Source organism: Xiphophorus hellerii, chromosome 5 (genome assembly GCF_003331165.1).
Source record: "Xiphophorus hellerii strain 12219 chromosome 5, Xiphophorus_hellerii-4.1, whole genome shotgun sequence".
Classification (NCBI taxonomy): Eukaryota; Metazoa; Chordata; class Actinopteri; order Cyprinodontiformes; family Poeciliidae; genus Xiphophorus; species Xiphophorus hellerii.
In genome coordinates this window covers 24,791,241-24,813,761 of record NC_045676.1, presented here as the reverse complement: position 1 = coordinate 24,813,761, position 22,521 = coordinate 24,791,241, and the positions used below count along the sequence as shown (strand labels likewise).

Sequence of the window (22,521 nt, the reverse complement as noted above, 5' to 3'; positions counted from 1 at the left end):
TATGTGCTATCCCATTGTTTTTATACATATATGCGCTTTACAGTAATCTGCAGGGGTATACCTTTTGAGCTTTCTCATAATTTGTCATGTTCCGATCAAACTTTAATGTATTTTATTGTGATTGTATTTAACACACCAACAAAGATGAATGTGAGGTGGGCAAAAGTTTATATGTCGTTTCCAAAAATCAAATCAATGAGTAGAACAAGGTTGAATAAACAACAGGTGCGTTATTTACATTGAAGTGTGTCGTTTTAATGTGACAAAATGTGAAAAGGCTTAAAAGTTAATGCAAGACACTTCACATTGATGATTGGCTTAAAATATTTCACTGTAAATTTATTTGAAGTATATTTTTTTAAAATCTTGGCTTTCAGAATATGTTGTGAGTTTTTTTTTTTTGTTTTAAATCCACACTATTATTTTGGAATGTCATCGAAACAGGAAGTTGCGTTTTACGCACACCACGTATCGTCATAGGTAAATAAGTTGGCCAAGCTGTTGTCTCCATATTTTCTTTCAGTTACATTAATGACAAGTCGGAAACGGCGCACGAGCCTTCGAAAGCAGAAAGGAATTGACATTTTTATTATTCTGTAACGCACGATCTGACTTTGTAACGTCAATGCAAATTGTTATTTTGCGAAGAGAGGAAACGGGAGTGTTTTGGTTAGCCAGCTAACAGGGGTTAGCAACACAAATCTCCACTCCGTGTGCTCCTAATGCCCACTCTCTCTTTCATCTATTAATTCGTCGGCCTTTTACCGTCTGTCGCGAAGTTCAGTCGGTCGTTTCTCCCGGGGAGAATGAGCTGGTTTTTCACGTCGTCTAAAGGCTCCGGACCTGTCCCTCCTCTCAGCAGCCTACAACAACAGAGACAGCGGCAGATCGAGTCGCTGAAAGCCGCTCACCCAAGGTAACATCACCGATGTTCGGTCACCCGGAACCCAGCTGGACAAGAGCTTCTTAATGACAATGTTTAAATAGAAAGTATTTCTCACTGTAATAAGAACCCCGTTGCCAAAGTGGGTAATTTTATACGACACTCTTAACTGTTTGTGTTAGCCTAGCTAGCCTACTAACTATGTTATGTCAGAAGTACATACTATAAACAGAACCCCTCCTGCTTAAAATACTTCATATTTAAAGCTATTGCTTGGACAGCTTGTTGAACTCTGTCACACTAATTTACTATTCCCAATTATTAAGGAACTTCACCGCCAGCGTAGTTACAGAGCAGCTAGTCCTAAGGTAGGAAGCTGTCATTCACTGTGTTAGCTGTGAAGCTAATTCAATCTCTCCGTGACAGTTCCTGCGCCTTATTTCGGTCAGATTGCACAAGTTGTGACCGACTGGCCACGTCCTGTGATCACTCCTGAGCTCGTCACGCATGTAGTTTCAGGATCAGCTTGTTACTGCTGGAGATTAAAGTATTAGCTTTTGTTTACTAGGCGTTGTAGCGCGGCTGTGACAGATAATTTTTTTTTTCTTCAGGTAGTAAGAAACTGTTAATATACTTGCAAATGACAATTTACCATTGTGATCTGATCGATCCTAGTTTCCCAAATGTGTGTCATGAATGAGATTACACACTTTTTTTTTTTTAAACCAAGTGTTTAAAGTATAGTTTAAACAGTTACATCACACCTATACTGTGACTGAACTCTCTCATTTGGCTTTTATTTGCAAACTAATGAAATGGGATTTTTTTTTTAGGGCAGCCACTAACTACTGTTTTTTTTTTCCCCACTTTTTGTTCCACATCATGTTTTTAATTAATCAGTTACTGCCATGACAGAGAGTAAAATTATATATTTTTTATTGAAATGTTCAAGACACTATAAATATGTTCTGAAAAATTCTGGACTCTGTACATATTAAGATGCTTAAAAAGTGGTGTTGCTCATATACAGAGTCTGTATATAGTCTTTGATGTGATCCTGGGTTAGATAGTAAACATTTCCGAAATGAAGACCTTACACCACTGTCGGTCTAAATACACACTAAACCAATGGCATGTATTGTGATGCTCTCAAGAGATGTTTCAATTCATAAAGGTTTTATAATTTGTTTATTTTCTATGGAATCCAAAACTACCATCCATCCAAGCACATTTTCTCTTTTATGTAACCATTCAAACATATTTTAATCAATTAAATTTGGCAGGTTAAATGATGTTTTTAGTAAATTAGTCATTCGCAATGATTCTTTTCTCTGATTTTAGTGCATTTTTAGTACAACTTTTCCCCCTGCCCCTTACAGCCTTGCAGAAATCCAGAAAGATGTCGAGTACAGAATACCATTTACAGTCAACAACTCCACCATTACTGTTAACATGTGAGTATATCTTTAGACTTGTATTTGTGGCTTAGGATATTTACCCACTTGTTTAGTCTTTTCTGTAACTGGCAACTTTCCACTTTGTATATCAACATTGATTTCTTAACAAGGTACTAGAAAAGATATCGATGATATAAATGGTTTTCTGATTTTTAGCCTCTTCCAAAAAAAACCCAGTTCCGGTATGAAACTTACTGAACCAGCTTCATGTAAACATAATTGGGTTATTCTTCCTGGTTATTCCTTTTTTTCTGTTTGAAATGCATGATAAACAATATTTCCAATATTGCTTTTACTTGTTTGGATCCCACTAATTCAGTGCCTGTAATACCAACTCTGCTTGCTGTTTCTCCCTCAGTTTGCTGCCTCCTCAGTTCCCTCAGGAGAAGCCGGTGGTTAGCGTCTTCCCCCCTGTTGGTCATCATTTAATAGATAGCAATAATGGCACTATGATCACCAGCCCCCTCATCACTAATGTAAGTAGCAGCCTCTCATAAAACTGTGTGTTTCCTCGCATCAGCAAAATAAACCAGCTAAGAACATCTTTTCAGTATGGGTTTCAGTATTCCTGATGCTGTATTCAAAAAAGGATTGTGAGTCTTTGCTAACAGCCAGACTACAAGTTAGTCTGACCAATCCTAACAATGACTATTATTCTGAAAATATGGATTTAAAACATTATTATGTACCAAAGATGTTATAGTTGACTAAAATGAACAAAATAACAAAAACTGAAATTGAGAAAACTTTTTTAACTCAAGCTGAAAGTATGAAATTAGGAAATTAACCAAAGTATGAAAAAACTAAAAAAATACTACTATAATCAATGCAAACTAAACTGAAAGTAAACAATGTTTAACTAATAAAAACTTGCTAACCCACTTGAAAAACTAATAAAAACTGAATTAGGAAAAACCACAAAGTCATAACAAAATTAAAGTAAACTGTATTGAAAAACCCCAAACTATTATAATCCTGTCATGAACTCGGTAAGTACATAGTGGAAGCTTTGCTGTAGGAACGCTATGACGCTACTCACTGTAGCCACCATAATAAAGTCTATCATCTGACTAAAACTGAAACTGAAATGAGAGTTTAAAGGAAGGTGGTTTCAACCAGTTACCACTCAGTGTAACAGAGAGGACGACTGTTTTCTTTACCCTCATTCAACCTCTTCACCACCCCAGTCACATCCTAACGGCATTTTGGAATACGGATTAAGCCATTTTCTATCTTAATTTATATGAACAATTTTATCTGTTACTCGGATTAGAGGCACCAATGAGAATTTTTTCCTTTCTTTTTTTTTTGTTGTTGTAAAAGTCTGACTTCATTTTTGTCTTGTTACGTATGTTACAGTTCGGTATGCACTCAGATCTGGGTAAAGTCATCCAGAGTCTACTCGACGAGTTCTGGAAAAGTCCACCCGTCTTAATGTCTGCAGGTCCTGCAGGCTTCCCATAGTGAGTGTCATGTTGTCTTGGATTTCTTTACATTTCCACAAAGTATTCTCCATACCGATTTTATCCAAGAAACGAGTGAAGCAGCTCTGATATTAGTTTGGTATTAGCATAGAGCGTCAGTAACCTTTCTTTTGACATCCAGCGCATGTCTCGAGGTGTATTTACTTATGCTCTCCCTCATGTCTTGCTGCAGTTTGTACAAGCCATCGGGCATCGCTCCTTACCCCGCCCAGGCTTTCCATTACGGCCCCCGTCATGTGGGTCCCAGCCAGACACCGCCGCCCGGTTCTGGTGCGGCTCCATCTCAGGCCCCCGTGCCTCATTCGACGGCTGACATCGCTCACGGCCTTCCTCGAGCTCCAGCCCCGTACGGACTGATAACCGAGCTGCCGCTCCCCGTACCCACTGGAGACTCGCAGGTACACTGATTATGAAGCTTGGAGTGTTTAAAGTGGAAGTAAGTTATTTTAGTCAAATGATTATTATTACAAAAATGTCCTGTGAAACCTTTGAACGGGTGATCATCCCTCATCCCTCTGCAGCTGATGCTTTAGCAGCACATCCATGTAGAAGCTACGCAATTTTTATTGTTTCCTCGCAGATTAGGCAAATTAGACTGTGCTCTGACTCTGGATTTTCTGGTCGGTCTCCATGGCACCAGCCAAACACATGAGCAGTGTTAGGAAAATGTTTTTGCTGTTGTAGCACAAGTTGTCGTCTCTCGGAGACAGACCATAGGTGATTATCACAGAGAAAACGGATTCTAATTTAGGTTATGGCTCTTCGTGGCGAAACACTTTTCAGGGTTTTATTTGTAGATTAAGATTATTTTCTGCCATTTCACAATGATTACAGTTACTTTGTGTTTGTCTGTTGCTTACATTCGCGGCGCAACTCTTAAAAGTTTGTGTTTTTTACGCAAAACACTTGTCAAAAAGCACAGTATACATGCAAAAATGATGTTAAAGCAAAAGACAAATAGGAATAAAATAAGAAAGTAAAGCAGCTAAACTGAATCTTTCTCTTCCAGGCGGGACTGAATGGACACATTTACAAGATGCCTGAGATTCCTGAGTCTTTTCCTGAACTCTGCGACAAAACGTAAAGTATCCTAGAATATCAAATTTACTATTTACATTTTCCTATGTATACAATTCAAACCATTGTGAACTTAAATTTTCTTCCCTCCCTCCCCAAAAGTCTGACTCAGTTGTCAGACATGTCTGAAAACGAGGACGTCCTGCTGGAGTTCTTTGTGAGTTTGCCGCAACTCAAACAAGTCACGGGTGATAAAGAGGATCTGGTCAACAGCATAGTGGAGATGGCCAGTGAGTTCCTCTTCTGTCAGTCTTTGCGAAGAGATTGTTGCAGAGTTGAGTTTTACAGCAAAAACAAAACCTGTAAATCTTGTTTTTTTTGCAGAAAAGAATCTCCACATGGAGCCACAGCTGGAGGGAAAAAGACAAGAGATGCTTTACAAGGTCGGCCTCCGGGTGCCGCTGCCTTTCACCCTTGTCATTGTCCAGCTGCTCACATTGTGCTTTCTGTCCGTTGTTTTTTGCACAGTATGAACAGCTGACTCAGATGAAGTTAGCCTTTGAGACAAAGATGCAGAGACAGCATGAACTCAGTGAGGTAAATCGCTTCACTCATCACGCCAGGCTTTTATTTCAAAGAAATGCCAGGCATTTGTGTTGAATCCTGCGATAATTAATCGTTTTTCTTTGCACGTCCAATTCTATACAACAAAAAGGTTTTAGAAAATGCTCAAAGCAATCAATACAAAGTGTGACCTCTCAGGAATATTATGTTTGCCGCAATAAATGATGAGCTGACAAAAACATTTAGCGAGTATCCTGTTTAATTTCCCAATGTTTTACCCTCACCAGAGTTGCAGTTTGAGCACTCTACAGGCTCGACTAAAAGTCTCAGCGCACCAGGCAGAGGAGGAGTCGGAGGAGACGGCTGAAAACTTTCTAGAGGGACGCATTGATATCGACGAATTCTTAACTAGTTTCATGGAGAAGAGAACGGTGAGAGAATAAACATGGTGGTTTATCATGTTTGGCATTAAATGTTTTTCACTCAGGTTTTTCTATAGTGTGTTAGCTGTTTCTCTAATAGTTTTTCAGTTCTACATATTAATAATGGAAAACAGAACATGACTGGATAAATGAAGCGGTGGGCACTGCTAGCTAAAAAGTTACCTGCACTAACACTAAAGCACAAATCCTACATATTACTTCTGCTAATGTGCAATCCCAGCAAGGCATTTACTTTAAGCTAATGCTAACATAGCATACCATGTTCAACAAGGTCAAATTTGTTATTGCTCACCTATCTGAACAGTTGTGTTTCAGGACGTGTCTGTTTGTAACAGGCCTTCCGCTCATTGTTTCGGTTTCACAGTTGTTCATCGTTGCTAACTCTGTTGCTAATTTTGCCTAGTTGACCACTGTTCTTGAAATTTTAACAGTCGATAACCAAAACGTCAACACAAACATTTAACCGTATTGAATTCAAAGTTTACAAAATACCCTCCAAAAAATTAGTTGGCGCTTCAGAATTTATCTGAATTTAATTCATATTAAAACCAAAACTTTGAAAAATGTGGTAAACATTTCAAAGTTGGCATTAAAGAGCTAAATGAAAAATTAGCTTCGCTATTAGCGCATTAGCAGATGAACGCAAGAGTGCCAATCACTGGATAAATGTCTGTTTTGTCTTTATTATATAAATACTATAATACATTACAGGTTCTAATAGAGAAAAATATTCAGTTTATTAGCAGTTGGTACACTAGAGAGCATTTCGGTTGAAATTCTTGCTTTTAAATAAAAAGGTTTTGTACCATGGTGATTTAAAAAAAACAAACAGACATTACAGTACAGAATTTTGGAAAGTCAAGTGTGACATTTTGACATACAAAAGTAATATTTCCCATTAAAAAAAGAAAATAATGTTTGATGTTTTTCTGTCTTTAGCTTTGCCACAGCAGAAGGGCCAAGGAGGAGAAGTTGCAACAGTCTATAAACACACATGGCCATTTCACTCCCAGTCACTAAAACACAAGGTACAACATCAGTCATCTGTTTTCTGGTAAAGTGAAGCTTTTAGTTCTCAGCTGACAGTTTTGCAACAAGCAGAACACCATTGATTTTCTCTGGGGTTTTTTTTTTACAATGTTCTCATTCAGCTCCTGACATTGTATTTTTTTGGTCTTCCAGGACTGGTGTTTTTGTTTGTTTTTGTTTTTTTTCTCAGCCGACTGCTGCCAACAGAAAACGAACGCATCAAAAACCTTACAGGGGCTGAAAGCACACCGAGTCAGTGACGGACAACTAGCAAGACGTTGGTGACGATGAAACTTTGGAGGATGAGCGTCACTATACGTGGAAAATGGGCTGATGCCACGGAAACGCCCGAACACGTTGTGGATAGTTTTGTTTGAACTTTCCAGTTGTTTGACAGCGATGAAATATAGTTTCGTTCTGGGATTTGTTTCATTTTTATTTTTCAGCAGGGGACACGCACATAGTGTCAGATTGTTTGGTGTGAACACTTTTTGAAGAAAGTACAAAGGCTTGGCACATTTATCAACAAAAGTAAAATTTTTAAGGTAACATCACTAGGAACATATTGAGCAAATCAGACATCAGTATTTATGCTCTGGTTATATGGTTATGTTCTCAGTGGTTTCACTTCCTCTTTCACAGAGATACTGTGCTAACCGCTGCACAGTAGTTATCCAAAAACGTTTACAACTCCTGATTGCTGAGTTAACTAGGCTAAATTCAGTTTTTTTTTTGTTTGTTTGTTTGTTTTTTAAAGGCAGGGTTGACATTTGACTCCTGCTTTTTATATGAAAACTGTAAAACTAGAATTTCATTGTGAAAGGATTTGATTTTATTCTGAAAGTGAACCCTAAGTTCGTCGGTGTGTTTGCATTGATATTGATTATTCGATATTGAGTCAGAATAACCCAGAAATCATCCAGTTAGAGTAGAAAATATACTGTACACCATCTGTGTGTATTAAATACCTGTAAAGATTTCTCATTTTTGAGCATTAGTATACTTCAGAGTACTTGTCATGTGAATAATTTAGCCACAATATTACTTCAGCACTACCTTGGCTGAGTCATCTCTTTCTCTGCAAACACACTGATGTTCTTTTTTTCTCTCTCTCTTACTTGCAAAGTAATGACACCTACGCTGTTTCCTGACATCTTTTGAACTTGAATTCTACATGGAGAAAAACTGAAAAAGAAATGGGACAATGTTGGGGGAATATTAGGGAAAAAAATGTGTTGCGGAAAAAAAGCTTAACGGCATCGAATACTGTATTTAAATGTTAATAATAGGCTATATTATAATCAGAGACTCGGACACCTTGTATTATACGTTCTTATTTAATTTGTTAGATTAATAAAGCCCTTAGAATAAGTCTGGTTGGTGCTCTGTGTTGTTGTAATATTGGGAAATGCTTTGAATGGAGAAATTCCCAGTTATTTGTCAATGACGTTCAGCGATCTCGACACGAAAACGTGCTGCAGCGACGTGCCGCCCCCGACCAGCAGGCGGCGCCAATTCTTCACAACGCCTCCAAATCGTCCGGAAGACAACACGGAAGGCGCGCTGTACTGGAAGAGAAGCAGGTGAAGTTTTTATTTTCAACTAAACTTAGGGGGGGGAAAGGAAATATAATCCAGTTTGAACAGGCGGCGCAGCAAAGCTAGCGACCTAGCTTCACTATGGCGCTGAGGGTGAAAGTAAACGTTTCTAACTGTCGTTCTTATTGACGTAGTCGGTGAAAAATTGATCACATGTAACGTTTTTTTTCTTAGTATTGTTCACTGCTAATAAGTTGTGGGTCAACAACTTCGTCAGTCTTGTGTGATTCAGTAATACTTCCGAAAGAACATTTAAAAAGATTGCCCACACTTCGTAATTTACAATAGTTCAGTGATCCTTTCGTCACAAGTACAAAACCTCTAAACAGAATTGATGAGGTGGTCGAGGTTTTAAACCTTTTCCGTATTTTTTTAATGCCAGAAGGACACTTATCAGTGGATATCGTAGCTAATTTATTGCTTAAACTGATATAAAGTACGTGTCTAAATGCGATTCACTACAATTACACATACAAGTCTGTTGGGGTATGTCACTTCCAGATTTACACACCCAAATGAAGATTTCTCCTTTTTTTTTGTCACTTAGCTCTGTAAAACAGTTAAAGCTCTGGCAGCTTGACTGGAGAGTGTCTTTGAGCATCAAGTCCTTTCACAGATTAACAATTAAAATTGGTCTTGCTTTGTACTTGGTCGTTCTAACACATGAATTTGGTTCAAACTAGGGGTGTCCAAAGTGCAGCACGGGGGCCATTTCCGGCCCTTTCATTGACTTTGTGCTGCCCGCTTGAGTGGCATTTCCACTGACTAATTTAAAATGGAAATTGTTGGTACAGTGTATTATATCCGAATGACTATCAGTGTTAATTGTTTAGATGCAATGTTTGGTAGGCTGTAATATTGAGGGCCATGCTTTAAAATTCAGCTTGCGACAATAAATTTGGACACTTGGATGTAAAAACGGATCATGTGCAGTTTCTATAATCACGGCGTCTCTGTTTGTCAGGAAACATGTCGAGAGAGCTGGGAGACAGCCACCGGAGGTTTCTACAGACCCTGATGGCCGTTGGCATCACTGACGAGCAAGAAGCAAGGGCACTTTATCAGCACTGCTGTGACACACACACGAGTGAGTAAGTTTTCTACTTCTGTAAAAAAAAAAAAAATATATATATATATATATAGACAAGTGCTGGTCCATAAGTAACAGGAAGCATCGTTTCTCCAACCATAGGTGCAAAATGTTCATATCCGGATGATATGAACATTTAATATATTTGGAAAATATTAAATGAGATCCAAAAGAAAAATTTATGCTGTGTATGTTTTTTAGATGACGCGATGAGAAAAAGTAGAAATGTAACGTCTAACATTAGTTGATCTGTTTTGCTTGACTTTTTGCATCTGATATCCAACATGAAACAAAAAAACATTAAACAGTTAAGTCTCAGAAAAAATAGTTTTCATTTCTTTTCAACTTTTTTTTAAACTTTTTTTTTTTTTGCAGTGCAGTGTATTCCTGACAGACTGGATGAGTTTATTGAAGCCATCAACTCCAGGCTGCAGCCCATGTTCATGCAGATCAGAAAAGGCATGTCTGAGGAAAATGGCCGCCAGTACTATGCCTTGGTTAGTACTTTTTTGCTTCAGAAACACATGTGCTGTTAAATGGCCACTGTTTTGATTTGTTTTATCAGATTGAAAATGTCATAACCTCTATGATCCGTGGCAGGTCAACATGGCGGAAACCGATATCACCAGGATGACGTCAGATTACGCAGACAATGAACTGGAGCTGTTCAGGAAAACGGTGAGAGAAGTCTACTCACTTTTAGCTCCCAAGTTTCAAATAAAGGAACTAAATGTAATTGGAATATAATTTGTATTGAAAGTATTTTTAAACAGCGTCCGCTTAACTGGGTGGGTGAGAATTGAACTTATTCAGGGGTTTTGTTTAAACCCAGAAATGTATTGTGATTCTCATCTAACCCAGCTGGACCTGATTGTTAGCTCTGAGAACGGGAAGGCCTCCTCCACAGACATCCTGAACAGCACCGACACCATGACCTCTAAAAAACTGAAGAAGAGTGAAACGGAGCACCTTCTGACTCGACTGGTGCAGGACAACTGGCTTTGCGAGGTAAAACACTCTGTCTTTCCGCTTTCGTTGGTTTGTTAAACAATTTAGCAACACCCGGTTTTTGTGAGTCATTCCGGAATATCTTAAATTCATTGGAACAAATGTAAGTTGGCCTTAAATAAACTAATAACGGGTCATAAATTTTGTCATACAGTAGCAAGATTATTCAGTCTTGTATGTAGTTTGTTTTTTTTCTTATGGGATTTTTATTTCATTCTGATGTAGGATGCATGGTTTTTAATTTGGTTTGTTTTTTTCTTACCATTCTTCTTTGCAAAATAACTTGAAATCTGTCAGATTGGATGAAGAGCTTATGTAAGCAGCAACCTAACCGCCATTTTAGGCTGATGGGGTGATGTCTTGGTACGCCTTCCAGTTCAAGATGTTGACTTTGAGATCATCTTCTAATCTAAGCTGTTTTTCCACAATATGTATGGTTTCTTCATGATGCTGTTTGTTCATTAATGTTCCATAAAATACAATGACATTTCGGGCCGTTCAGTCCTGTGTGTCTGGTTTCACCTGTGGCTGATTTCTGAACCCAGAGACGTGGGGAGTACACGCTGTCCACTCGATGTATCGTAGAGATGGAGCCGTATATTCGCACAATGTATCAAGAGCAGGTCAAAGTGTGTCACATCTGTCACAACATCGCCTTTCAGGTAATTGTATTTATTTTTTGATATTGTACAACTACCCTGCCTGCCCAAAAAGAGTCACATCCTGATTTTTTGTTTATATTTCAAAATAGAAATGCAATGTACTCTGTTTGGACAGTTTCTCTTTCCCGTTCTGGTATGGCTCCGCCATCTTTATTCCAGCATCAACTGCTCCTTAAGCGCCGCACTTAAAGTAAATAAAGCGCTGATCGACAATTAATCTAAGTTAAAGCCTTTTTTCCCTGCTAACTCCACTGATTAGTGGTTTTCTGAAAGCTACACAGCGTTTTAGTCTCAATATCTTCAATTCCTTTCACATTATGCTTATGGAAATACGTTGACTTTCACTATTAAAGATTTTGGGGGATTTTATTTTTATCTTTTGGACAAACCGTGTATAATTAATGAACTCTCTATAATTGCCTAATTCAGTCCCGTTCTTAGTTTTATTCAATTCATTCCATTAAGTAAAAACACATACCAAATAAATCACAAGCCTCCCTTTTAAAACAAAAGCTTTAAAACTAATTCAAACAGATGCAGTGTGTAATGCTTTGCTGTCCTTTTCTCTTTAACCAAAGTGCCAGATTTGTGAGAATCCCTCCTGTGGAATAAAAATCCACAACCCGTGTGTTGCCAGATACTTCAAAGGAAGAGTGGAGCCACGCTGTCCAGCTTGTGACGACTTTTGGCCGCATGAAATCCCTGGTACAAATGAAACATCACGATATCAAAATAATGTATTATGTTTCTTGAGGTGTTTGGCTTTATATTTAGAGAATATAAACTGCATCCTATACATTTTATTTTTCAGAAAACCTTTTTATTAAAACATAATAGTACAGATAATGTAAGCACTCAGTATTATCAGTGTTTTCCCTAAACTTCATATCCTTTACTCTCTTCTTTTGCAGAAATAAGAGGGCTCCGTTCTCAGTCCAAGAGGTGATTTCAACGTTGTTGTTTTTGTTTTTAACACAATGATGTTAGAACCTCTGTATTAAAACATACTGTATATTACCTTTTGTTTATGCAAATAAATTAGATTTTGTTATATTATTGTCTTGTTGTTCACACACATTGAAAATAAAATCATGATTTCTAACTTTTTGCGAACTTTTTAAATGTCTTATGCTATCTTTATTAGCTTGATTCGGGTCATTTGAACTATTGTCAGTTCCCATTTTTCATAAGCCTGCTTAAATTCCTTAAAAAGGCTTTTTTTAAAATAATATATGTAAAGGTGATGCAGAGTGAACTGACAAATACGCAATATTTAACATTTTGTTAAAGAAGGAAGTAATAAATCATACAAGCAAAAATACAAGATACAATAATATTAATACATGATAAGAAGTGATGATGTGCTTTTTTTGGACGGAGGGGTTGACTTTCTCTACTTTGCTATTTTATCCTTTTAAGAATCTTTTAAGAAGAAAAAAGTCACACCAATCCAGTAAACATTGTCTTGTTCCTTTAAAATTGACTTTTAGTTTTGCCATGGCAACCGGCTCTGACAATTTTAGGTCGTTTTGTGAATTATACCGGGATGTAGATGTTTTCGTCTGACTTTCCAGCTGTGTTGAAAGAGAGCAGATCACCAAACAAAGACAAAAAGCTGCAGAAAACAACTGACTCCTCACCTGGAGCGGGAAATGAGACCGGTTTCTGAAAAGAGAATATTTCAGTTTGCTAAAGAAACCCAATTAAATTCTTACATTCAACCAATTTTCTTTATTAGTAAGCTTTCATTAGTTATGAATGTTTATCTAAATTTGTTCTTTTACGTTTTTATCGAAACAAATGCCGTCTTAGAAATGGGTCTTGTTAAAGCATGTTTGTCTGAGAGCAGTCATGTTTTAGGATCTTCAAAGTCACAATTAAAGAAATACTTTTTCTGAACCAGGGATAGAAAAAGGCGTATACAAGCGGATTCAAGAAGGAATTAAAATACACCATCCAGGACACAATGGCCCAAGACGAGGCACTGTTGGAGATGTCTTGACCTGCGAGAGACGGGTAGTAATACGGACAGAAAGTCACCAGAAACATGAATATAATAATGCCAAGAGATCTGGCTGCTTTCTGCTCGGATTTCTTCGCCGTGACCCTGACCGTGACAGCTGTAACGTGAGAGCGCGTGGCCCGGGCCTGCGACACCGCCTCCACAAACACCCTCATGTACAGCAAGACGATAACCGAGCAGGGCGCGATAAAGGTGAAGACTAGGTCTATGGTTCCGGAGATGTAGCTGACGACCACCAGGCATTCCCCGTAGCAGGAGTTGTACCTGTCCGGCTGCCTGAGGTGGTCTTTTAAGATGAGGCCGTTGTAGAGGAGAGAGCAGGCCCAGCACAGGCTCACAGACACCTCCGCTCTGCTGCGAGTGATCTTACTGGGGTACTGCAGGGGGAAACATATGGCCACGTAGCGGTCTATCGATATGAGCACCATGTTGCCCACGGAGGCCGAGGTGAGCGTGAAGCCGACAATGTAAGACAGGGCGCACATGACGTCGCCCAGCAGCCAGCAGGGCTCGATGAACCGCACCGCCTCCACCGGCATCACCAGCAGCCCCACCAGGAGGTCTGAGGTGGCCAGGGAGAGCACGAGCGTGTTGGTCGGGCTCTGCAGCTGCCGGAAGTAGGAGATGGAGACGATGACCAGCAGGTTCAGAGCGACGGTGACCACGGTGACGGAGGAGAGCAGCGTGTACAGCAGGACGGCCTCGGAGGGAGGTCGCTTCAGACCGCTGCAGGAGCTATTTGGGTGCTGGGGGTAGCAGAGTTCAACCCTGTCCGGGCCGTCCATCTGTCAGGATGGAGTTCACAAAACTCTCTAAACCTTAAAGACTTGCTCAATCTGCTTCTTTTTGCCTACTAAGCTCTGTATTCTGAGCTGCATCTCTCTGCTACACTCCCTCCTTTACATTTCTCTGCTCTCTCATTGTTGCCTCCCTTCTCTACCTCCTATTACCTTTTTCCCCCTTCACTTTTCCTCCTCCCTTTCCCCTCCTCTTCCATCATCATCATCACTGTATGATGCAAGATTCTGTGTTTCTTGTAATCACTAAACATCTTAGTTGTGATGTCCAGCACTTATGTCTAAACCACATTATACATAAAGAAGCTTATATGCCCCTGTTTATATGACAGGTTTTTATGAGTGTTTTCTTTTGTGTGGCAGCTGGTATATGTAACTTGTTCACTAGTTTTTTTCTGTCTGCTTGTTTTTGTGTTAAAAATGCAAAAAATGAAGGAAATACTAATAAAATTCATGTGTCTTTATAGGGGTTTGTTACCTCCTTTTGATGAAGTCATAATTTGAAAAGATTGTAATAAAATATCAAAATAAGCTAATTTTTCAAAATTATCACTCAAGAGATGAGTGCCAAAAATGCTACAGGTGAGTAAAGTTACGTGAAGAAAATAATGACATCAAATAATGTATTTGATGTCAGGCTGTCTGTGCATCCTTAAAAAAATTATGGCTTTAAAAGTTCAAATTAATTTTTAAAAGTAAGTTGGCCTTTAACATGTTAATCACAGGTCTCATTTTGTCTTGGCAGAACTGTTTAATCTCGTGTATACTACGTATGATCTTTTTCTCACTGGACTTTTCTATCAGGCAAAAATTTGAGTCGTACTCAAGTCATCTTCCCGTTCTGTGATCCTAGACAGTTGCGGCTACGGCTAACTCCCAAAATAGCTAGCTAGGTATTTTGCGTCAACTAAAGGCGGTAAAACTAGCTATCATAAGCCAGTGTGTACTAACTTACTCTAATCTTACAAAGTGTATTTTTGTTTAAATATTTTTGTTAAATGTATAAAAACGAATTCAATTTTAGCTAAAGTGCAAACAAACAATTTTTTAGTCTTTTAAAGGGTGTCCATATTTTTCCTGCCCTTGTCTTGTTAGCGGTTTGCTCAGACGTAGTTCAGTTGTGCTTTCAACCCGTCATGTAGACGTGTGTGAATCCATTTTGCAGTACTGCAAAAGAAGATGGATGCACATAAAATACAAAGTGAATTCCCCTTATATGAGTGTCAGGGTTGTGTTGCTTTCCCCGCAGTGGATCACCACACCCTTCTCCATCGCTGAGAGCACCTTGCATGGCTTGTTCACACTGTTTTGATGCGATTCGGATCATGTTTGACAAACAGATCTGAGTTTGTCTCCATTAGCCGTGTCAGCTCATTGACCCACTTTGTTTCCTGTGGTGTGCCCCAACGATCAATTGTGGGACCCCTTCGTTTTAATTTATACTTGGTGCCATTTGGGTGCCTTATCAGCAGCTGTGGAGCATCATTTCATTGCTGTGCTGATTACATTCATCTGTACCTTATGTTGGGTTGTAATTTGTCTGAGACTCCATCGTTCTCTGCTCTTTCCACACTTTGGCTATCTGAAGAAGATAAAAGCATGGACGCAGCAAACCCTCCGTCACATTAGCTCTGTTAAGTCATCCATTCCCTCAGTTCTCAGCTATAATAACTTTATAAATAAAATTGATTCTATTAAAAATACAATTACAGGCATCTCTCAGGATGTGATTAGTTCCCCCTCAGCAATTGAGGCATAATTCTGTCTTGCAGGGTGAAAACGTGGTGGAAAGCCAACTAAAGAAAGAGACTAAAATGTGGTTAAAGCTTGTTAGGTTTGATCAAACTTATCTAAAATTCATTTGTTGGTTTTGCTATATTTGGACAGTCTAAAAGTCCAGTTTTCAGTCTGCATTTCTGGTTCAATGACAGTACTTCGTGAAAGTATTCAACTTTCCTCTAGTTATCACATTTTCCCCAAAAACTGAATTGTATTTTGTTGGAATTGTATTTGGCAGAAAGACCAAAATTGCAATTTCATGTGTTGAAAGGCTAACACTGCATCATCCTTCAAACAACACCTATATGGTAAAACATAGTGGTGGCAGCGTTATGCTGATTGGGTACAATTATTTAGCAAAACACTGTAAAGATAATAACTGGTTGACATGAATTAGCTGTAAGAGGAACAGTGGTTGTTAATGTTACAGAGCAGTAGCTAGCATGCACAGTTTGCCGTCTCCGGTTTCATTTAAAAGTTTACAACAATCTTACAAAATGAATCATTTTAGCAGTAAAGTTTCACTTTAATAAGCAGCATGCAACATAATCAGGGTTTACACTGACCAGAAGTTTCAGGCTGAAATGCCCATGGTTCAAGTTAGGACTTTTGTCAAATTTCTCAATGTTTAAATAGAACAATAACACAAAACACACCAGTTAATGTATTATTTCATTTTAAATCTTTAACCCTTGGCTGATTTTCATCAGATATTTTCCAATAACCGTGTGGAGACAGGTTGCATCACTTGTTGTTGTGAAAGTGTATTCATTAACACCTCAGACAGCAGATCACCAGTGGACTGATGTGTTAGCAGGCATAATTACAAACCCGCATCCCTCTGGTACGTCGAGTGACAACTTCAAGCTTTGTTTTCCTGTATCATTTGAGAAACTGTCAGGTTTGTGTGCTTGTTAATTAGCAGGTTAGTGTCAAACATTTAAAATTAAATACATCTCTGAAGTCATAATGCTGAGGTTTTTTATGAATGTAAACTGCGTCGTAAATAGTCAGTTATTGGAAGAAGAGGACTTTCAATTGTTTTTTTGTTTTTTTTCCTTCATGATTTAACATTTTTATTTACCAACTTCTCTGGTACTCTAAGAGATTTGCTGGCATTTACAGTGGAAACTATTGTCATGCTTTTATTACATGGATTTAACTTATGCGACCTACTGCTTGGATCAGAGGCGGCGGAAAAATCTGTTGATATTCGATCATTGAGCAAACTGACTCATTTAAACGGAGGAAATAAAAATCACTCCTTGGTAGATGTTGGTGACTCTTGTACTTTTGTAAAAAAAAAAACAAAAAAAAAACTCAGAAACCACTTCACGTTTATTTTTTGATTGCGACTTTAAGTCTCACTTTTACACAGTGCTGAAATTGTATACTCATTAAAACTATAGGACATTATTTGCTATTACAGTAACTCAGTAGTGAACATTACCACATAGTGGAGTTTATTGTATGCACATTTTTGTTACCAACAAAATTCGGGATATTAAAAATATCACAAAACCCTCTGATTTGAGTTGTTTTTTAATGTTAAACTTCCAATCTCTACTTGTTTTATATTATTGTATTCCCTGTCCTAAAATATGTATTTCCCTTTAATTCTCTTCAATGTATCCTCTGATTTTCTCGCAACACATGCTTTGTATTTTATATTGTGTTTTGCTTTTGAGATGCATTGAGCTCCATTTTGTTCGCCTTATTTGCTTGTTTTTTATTGGTTCAATAAAGTTTTTTTTTTTTTTCATTTTAAAGTTACATACTTTGGACTCGAAAGTCCACATCAAGATGCCCTTCAAAGACTGACGATGTGCAGGGCCAACAAGTTTCACTGTTTTCAGAACATGTTTGTTCAGCGTATACGCTTCACTTATTTCAGCTCTTATCCAGAAACAACAGTAATCACAAATACTGTTAAACGTGATTAATGATCATTTTCAACTCATGGTTAGAAAACATCCAGAGTACTTAGTGTGTTCTTAGAGTAATTTCCGATGATCCAAAAATCCCTATTGAAACATTTCGGTTCAGCAAAAATAAAAAGCACATAAAAAAATCCCCCAAGAAATCTGTAAGTGGGCAATAATGTTTAACGGCACTATACGCCACTCTCTCATGTGCTCTTTCTATAAAACTAAGAAGACCTTAAATGTTCGGGAGTTATTTTTAATAACCTTGCTTTTAATAGCTTCAATCTAGCTTTAGAGTCCTACAAGATACAGAAACCACACTTGTTAAATGGACCAGTGAGCAACCCTTAATTGCCAACAGAAACATAGTTCAAGTTAGTTGTTTTAGACTCAGATGCAACATTGAGAACTTTTAGTCACAACATCCTCATCATCCAGAGCCCTGGATCACAATTAAAGACTTTGCTCTCAAAATTACATCCATATGCCTCAGTTAGGCTGATCCACTGGACTATTTTTTTCACCGAAGTGGTCCTGGTGTAAATGCTAGCACCTAGCTAGCATTGAGATTTAGCTAGCTTAAAGTCGCATCATTAGGTCTCTACAAACGTTTCACTCAGTAAATGATATATTCTTATGTTTCACTGAGGTTTGAAAAAGATAAAGACTTCAGGATTCATGTCAGTATCCCAACAGACATGTCCTAATGTCACTGGTTTAACTTAGTAACTTTGTTTCAAACAGCACACGGTTTTCATAAGTAACTCACAATCAGAGCTAGCGGACCTCTGTCTGACATGCTGCAAAAACAGATTTAGCTTGTGGAGTGAGATTCATGAACTCATCCCTGAGTCTGCTGCATCATACCTGATCATATCATCACAGAAATAAACAGTCCAATTACTTCATGTCAGGTGATATAGAGTAATAGCTGGAAGATTAGAGAAAGTTGAATCATGTTTTTTAATGTTTGTCTGAGTTTTTATTCTCAATGCTTAGGAGGTTTAAGGATCGGACTTACAACAATTTGACTGCTTGTTGGTCTCCATGAACCCCAAATCATTATATCCGTACCGGAGTTGATATTTCCAGTGGTGAAAACACAAAAAACTCACAGCTAAGAACTCGAGCTAAGAAACCGCTAGCACCCGTTTAGCGCTGGAACTGACTTGGTGGAGTAATTATTCATCCTCCATAACTCATCTGTGTGGACATGTACCTCAGGAATCATTCTCTCGCCACTTTCTGCTCTTGATTTATATATTTCCTTATAAATACATTATTTAGATACATTATGTTAGCCCTACTTCTATACATAGGACAGCATATTCTACTCGCCAAAAAGTCTCGTACTATCTCATGAGATGAGTGATGGCTGTGTTTCACAAAAGTCAACCACTGAAAAATTCCTGAAATTCAGTGAGGATAAGTCAGATGCCATTCTGTCTGTTTCCTACAAACTTTCTTTAGTTTTTATCTTCACATTAAGCTCTTTTTTTTTTTGTCCTGGATGATTTTTAGAAATATGAACTATTCATTTGATCATACTATCAGTGTTTTTGTCAAATTTCACCATGTTTAGTACCTCTATGTACTCTTTTTCGATCCTATTCATGTCTAGTTATAGTTTAGAGTTTCAGCTAAAAGACCTACTGCTGCCATTAACATTCTGCTTTTCTTTGACATACTCCTGGATCAGCGTCTCTGTGTTTTTTTGTGTGACTGTCCTCTGCCCTTAAAAGCTCCAATTGATTGTGGCAGACTTAGCCATGTCCTGCCGGAGGAGGTTTGTTCCCGTTAATGAGGAGATTTTCCTCTCCACTGTCGCTACATGCATGCCTAGTATTCAGGATCGCTGCAGGGTCAACAACACAATGTAAGCGATTATCTACTGTTGCTATGAGCTCAACCAGAACGAGTGAATGCTGCTGTCAGCATCTAAACGCAATCTGCTTGGTTTCCTTACATAGAAAACATTTTAACCGATGGGAATTATAAACTCAACTTGACTGCATTGATAAGTAAATAGCATCAAATTAGAGGTAGGTATTTGACTTCAGATCTGTCTGAATGAGTGGATCGATTTGACATCAAAAGAAAATAAGGCTGTTACCACTGAAGTTGGAATTTTCTCTGATTCCTTTTTCTTTCATTTCTTTTTTAAGACAAGTGCATAGTGATAATTATTACTATTAATTGTGCTTGTGTGCTTTGGTGAAAAACAGTGCTGTCAAATTAAATCCCTCTTCTGCTTAAGTTGCTGTGTTAGTAATCGGACGCTAGACGGCGCTGTTGCTAAAGATCTGAGTTCTGACTTGACGAGCCACCTAACTAAAAGAAGACTTTACTTCTCGAAACCTTATTTTAACATTTATGTACATTTTTTTTTTTGCAATAAGAGGACTACATTTGCAACTAAATTAACTTACTCAAGCAACTTTGTTTTTAAAAGAATCCTACTGATTTATCCACGTTAGTTTGCAGCATATTTGATTAGCTTACTGTTAATATTCACATTAACAGGATAAAAAATTCAGCACAAACATTCCAAACATTGTGTTACAAAAACAATTTCAATGTATTTTTAAAACCGAAATATTTAAATTTAACAACAAAATGTGTCATCATGTCTCTTTTACAGCTAAGTAGATCAAAATGGGTTTTAATAAATGTGTTTATTTCTACTAACAGAGGCCATGTGCATTACATATTAAAGTATTTAACCGATCTTAATATGTTTGCTGCTTCCATCAACAGTCGGGCAAGCTAAAGCAAGAGATCTTCCATCTAACTTGGGAAATATTGTACAGTCAGAGGATACAGAGACACGGACGAGAGCTAATCCAACAACTGCTTCACACGGACTTTATTGCTGGTTAAACTAATAGACCAAATGTCAACCAGCTCAGAGGTCAAAGGTCTGAAAGCTTCAGTTTAATGCACTGGTTTACGTCTCTTGAGTCTTTCCTTTACGCCTTTCTATTGTTTTTCAGCTCCGTTAAAAAAAGGGAAATTAATTGCTGTCGTAGAGCATATCATCCAAGTATCTTCAAAGAGTCGTTGTGGATGGCTCTCCAGTAGCAGTCAGTCTCGCAATGTATCTGATGAAGCCTCTGGTTGAAGTCTGCTGCTTTATGATTATTTCAGGAAGAGATGGTTTGAACTTCTCTCTCTGCTGTTTGGTTCTGCTCTGCATCCATGAAGCCCAGTTTATTTATTTATTTTTACTCCGCTGGGATTTGGGGGTCATAGTTCAGGTATTATTTGAGCTATTGAGATGCTAATCGGCTGCTCCCAGTTGTAAAAACAAAACACTGTTGCCACGGTTACACATCATAACTACTGTCCGAAAGGGGAAAAAAAGAAAGAGCAAAAATCCTTCCAGCTGGACAGAATCCAAAACTAGAGGGATAAATTGTTCAAACATGCAACCAGCTTTTAAGCGTCCAATTAGTTTAATATGTTTTAGTGTGAAGAGGAAATTTGGATTTTGGTAAAAACAAAAGCCTCTTCAAGACAAAGCTTATAAATCTCTCATGTCATTAGACACACACACACACACGCACACACACACACACAGAGAGAAGTTTGTTTTTCTACCCATATTAGGACTTTGCATGTATTGACTTCCATTCATTTTAGTAACTGTATTTATGCCTAACCTAGACATTTTCCCTAACAGTAACCATTACTAGTCTATTTCTAACACTAACTTTAACCACAACCTATTTAATACCATATCTTTAAACCTAACCCCTGATCCTAAACAATGGATCCCTGTAATGGTAAATATGCTATAAACACTAAGCGTGTTTTTCTGTTTGCACAAGGACTTTGCATTGGCTTCCATTCATTTTTATTCATTTCTGTAGCCTAACCAAAACCCTAAACCTAACCATTACTAGTTTATAACCGTAAACGTAACCTAAACTCAATTAACAGCTTGGTCCTAAATCGAACCCCTAACCTAAAAACAACACGTCTTCTTCTGGGGCCCCATAAGGAGCAGGTGGTCCCCACAATGCTGTATGTGTTGTGTGGTCCTTATAATGTATCAACCACAAGGCTAAACACGCATACACACACACACACACACACACACACACACACGGTATTTTCCCTCCAACAAACAGCGGTCTAATTGATTCTTACTTTAATGACATTCAGTCAGACACGACTTTCTTCTTCATCGGAGGCTGGCAGGCTTCCTCTCACACTGTGAGCTTGACACCGCCATCTTATTACAGAAGAGCAAGTCGAAAATCCACTTTGATGTCAAACCAAAGGTCAAGATAATAAATGTTGGCTCAATTGATGGGTTGGCAGCGGTGGGTGGGGTGGGCTGGGGTGGTTCCAGCGTTGGTATTTGGACGAGTGATCCCCAAAAGACTTGATGAACTCTTACAGTCAGTCACGGCCCAACAGGAAATCAGCAGGAGTTCTCTTTGCATAAAAAGCTTGATCCAAATCTTCTGACCAGACTGGTTCGCACCTTTTCTTTTCCTCTCTTACATGTGCAGAGTCCTCCGTTATCATTGGCACCGCTTGTGAAGACATGTTCAGGAATGCTTTAAGTGACCCCATGAAGCCAACAGTGATTTTACTTTGAACCCCCTTGCCGTCCTGCTCACTGAACACTTTGAAAACATAAACTTGGGTCCTCTTTCCAGCTTTGTTTGCCACATTTTCAGCTGTTTCAGACTTTTTAATACTATGACAATAGATGTCTTTGCTGCATTTCTTCCCCCTTCTTCCTGTGCCC

At 38.3% G+C, this 22,521-nt stretch overlaps 3 protein-coding genes across 8 annotated transcripts; 2 read left to right on the top strand and 1 right to left on the bottom strand.

The window, feature by feature from the left end:
- The first annotated feature begins 458 nt into the window (after positions 1-458).
- Positions 459-8,248, top strand: vps37a (VPS37A subunit of ESCRT-I). 2 transcript variants are annotated; one of them, XM_032563607.1, is made up of 12 exons: positions 459-916; positions 2,263-2,337; positions 2,699-2,816; positions 3,700-3,803; positions 3,997-4,222; positions 4,834-4,904; positions 5,004-5,131; positions 5,226-5,284; positions 5,370-5,438; positions 5,693-5,836; positions 6,788-6,876; positions 7,068-8,248. In XM_032563607.1, the coding sequence occupies exons 1-11, from the start codon at positions 807-809 to the stop codon at positions 6,866-6,868; spliced, it is 1,185 nt and encodes a 394-aa protein (XP_032419498.1). In that variant the 5' UTR covers positions 459-806; the 3' UTR covers positions 6,869-6,876; positions 7,068-8,248. The 2 variants fall into 2 exon arrangements, with proteins under 2 accessions (XP_032419498.1, XP_032419497.1); XM_032563606.1 differs by having other exon boundaries at positions 460-916; positions 7,031-8,248.
- A 105-nt stretch (positions 8,249-8,353) lies between these two features.
- On the top strand, positions 8,354-12,342 carry nsmce1 (NSE1 component of SMC5/6 complex). 5 transcript variants are annotated; one of them, XM_032563610.1, is made up of 8 exons: positions 8,354-8,460; positions 9,440-9,562; positions 9,941-10,062; positions 10,166-10,243; positions 10,427-10,573; positions 11,119-11,235; positions 11,814-11,940; positions 12,147-12,342. In XM_032563610.1, the coding sequence occupies exons 2-8, from the start codon at positions 9,445-9,447 to the stop codon at positions 12,179-12,181; spliced, it is 744 nt and encodes a 247-aa protein (XP_032419501.1). In that variant the 5' UTR covers positions 8,354-8,460; positions 9,440-9,444; the 3' UTR covers positions 12,182-12,342. The 5 variants fall into 5 exon arrangements, with proteins under 5 accessions (XP_032419501.1, XP_032419502.1, XP_032419504.1 ...); XM_032563611.1 differs by lacking the exon at positions 8,354-8,460 and adding an exon at positions 8,469-8,574; XM_032563613.1 differs by lacking the exon at positions 8,354-8,460 and adding an exon at positions 8,586-8,911.
- Positions 12,343-12,782: 440 nt separating this feature from the next.
- On the bottom strand, positions 12,783-15,033 carry LOC116720374 (trace amine-associated receptor 13c-like). The gene has a single exon (XM_032563608.1). The coding sequence runs from the start codon at positions 14,041-14,043 to the stop codon at positions 13,060-13,062; it is 984 nt and encodes a 327-aa protein (XP_032419499.1). The 5' UTR covers positions 14,044-15,033; the 3' UTR covers positions 12,783-13,059.
- Between the last annotated feature and the right edge of the window lie 7,488 nt (positions 15,034-22,521).

Bases quoted from the DNA above. Each gene is read 5' to 3' on its own strand.
- LOC116720374 (XM_032563608.1), bottom strand. From the start codon at position 14,043: ATGGACGGCCCGGACAGGGTTGAACTCTGCTACCCCCAGCACCCAAAT.
- vps37a (XM_032563607.1), top strand. From the start codon at position 807: ATGAGCTGGTTTTTCACGTCGTCTAAAGGCTCCGGACCTGTCCCTCCT. The intron at 4,223-4,833 runs GTACACTGATTA...TTTCTCTTCCAG, and splicing joins TACCCACTGGAGACTCGCAG to GCGGGACTGAATGGACACAT. The intron at 5,132-5,225 runs GTGAGTTCCTCT...TTTTTTTTGCAG, and splicing joins CAGCATAGTGGAGATGGCCA to AAAAGAATCTCCACATGGAG.
- nsmce1 (XM_032563610.1), top strand. From the start codon at position 9,445: ATGTCGAGAGAGCTGGGAGACAGCCACCGGAGGTTTCTACAGACCCTG. The intron at 10,244-10,426 runs GTGAGAGAAGTC...CATCTAACCCAG, and splicing joins TGGAGCTGTTCAGGAAAACG to CTGGACCTGATTGTTAGCTC. The intron at 10,574-11,118 runs GTAAAACACTCT...TTCTGAACCCAG, and splicing joins AGGACAACTGGCTTTGCGAG to AGACGTGGGGAGTACACGCT.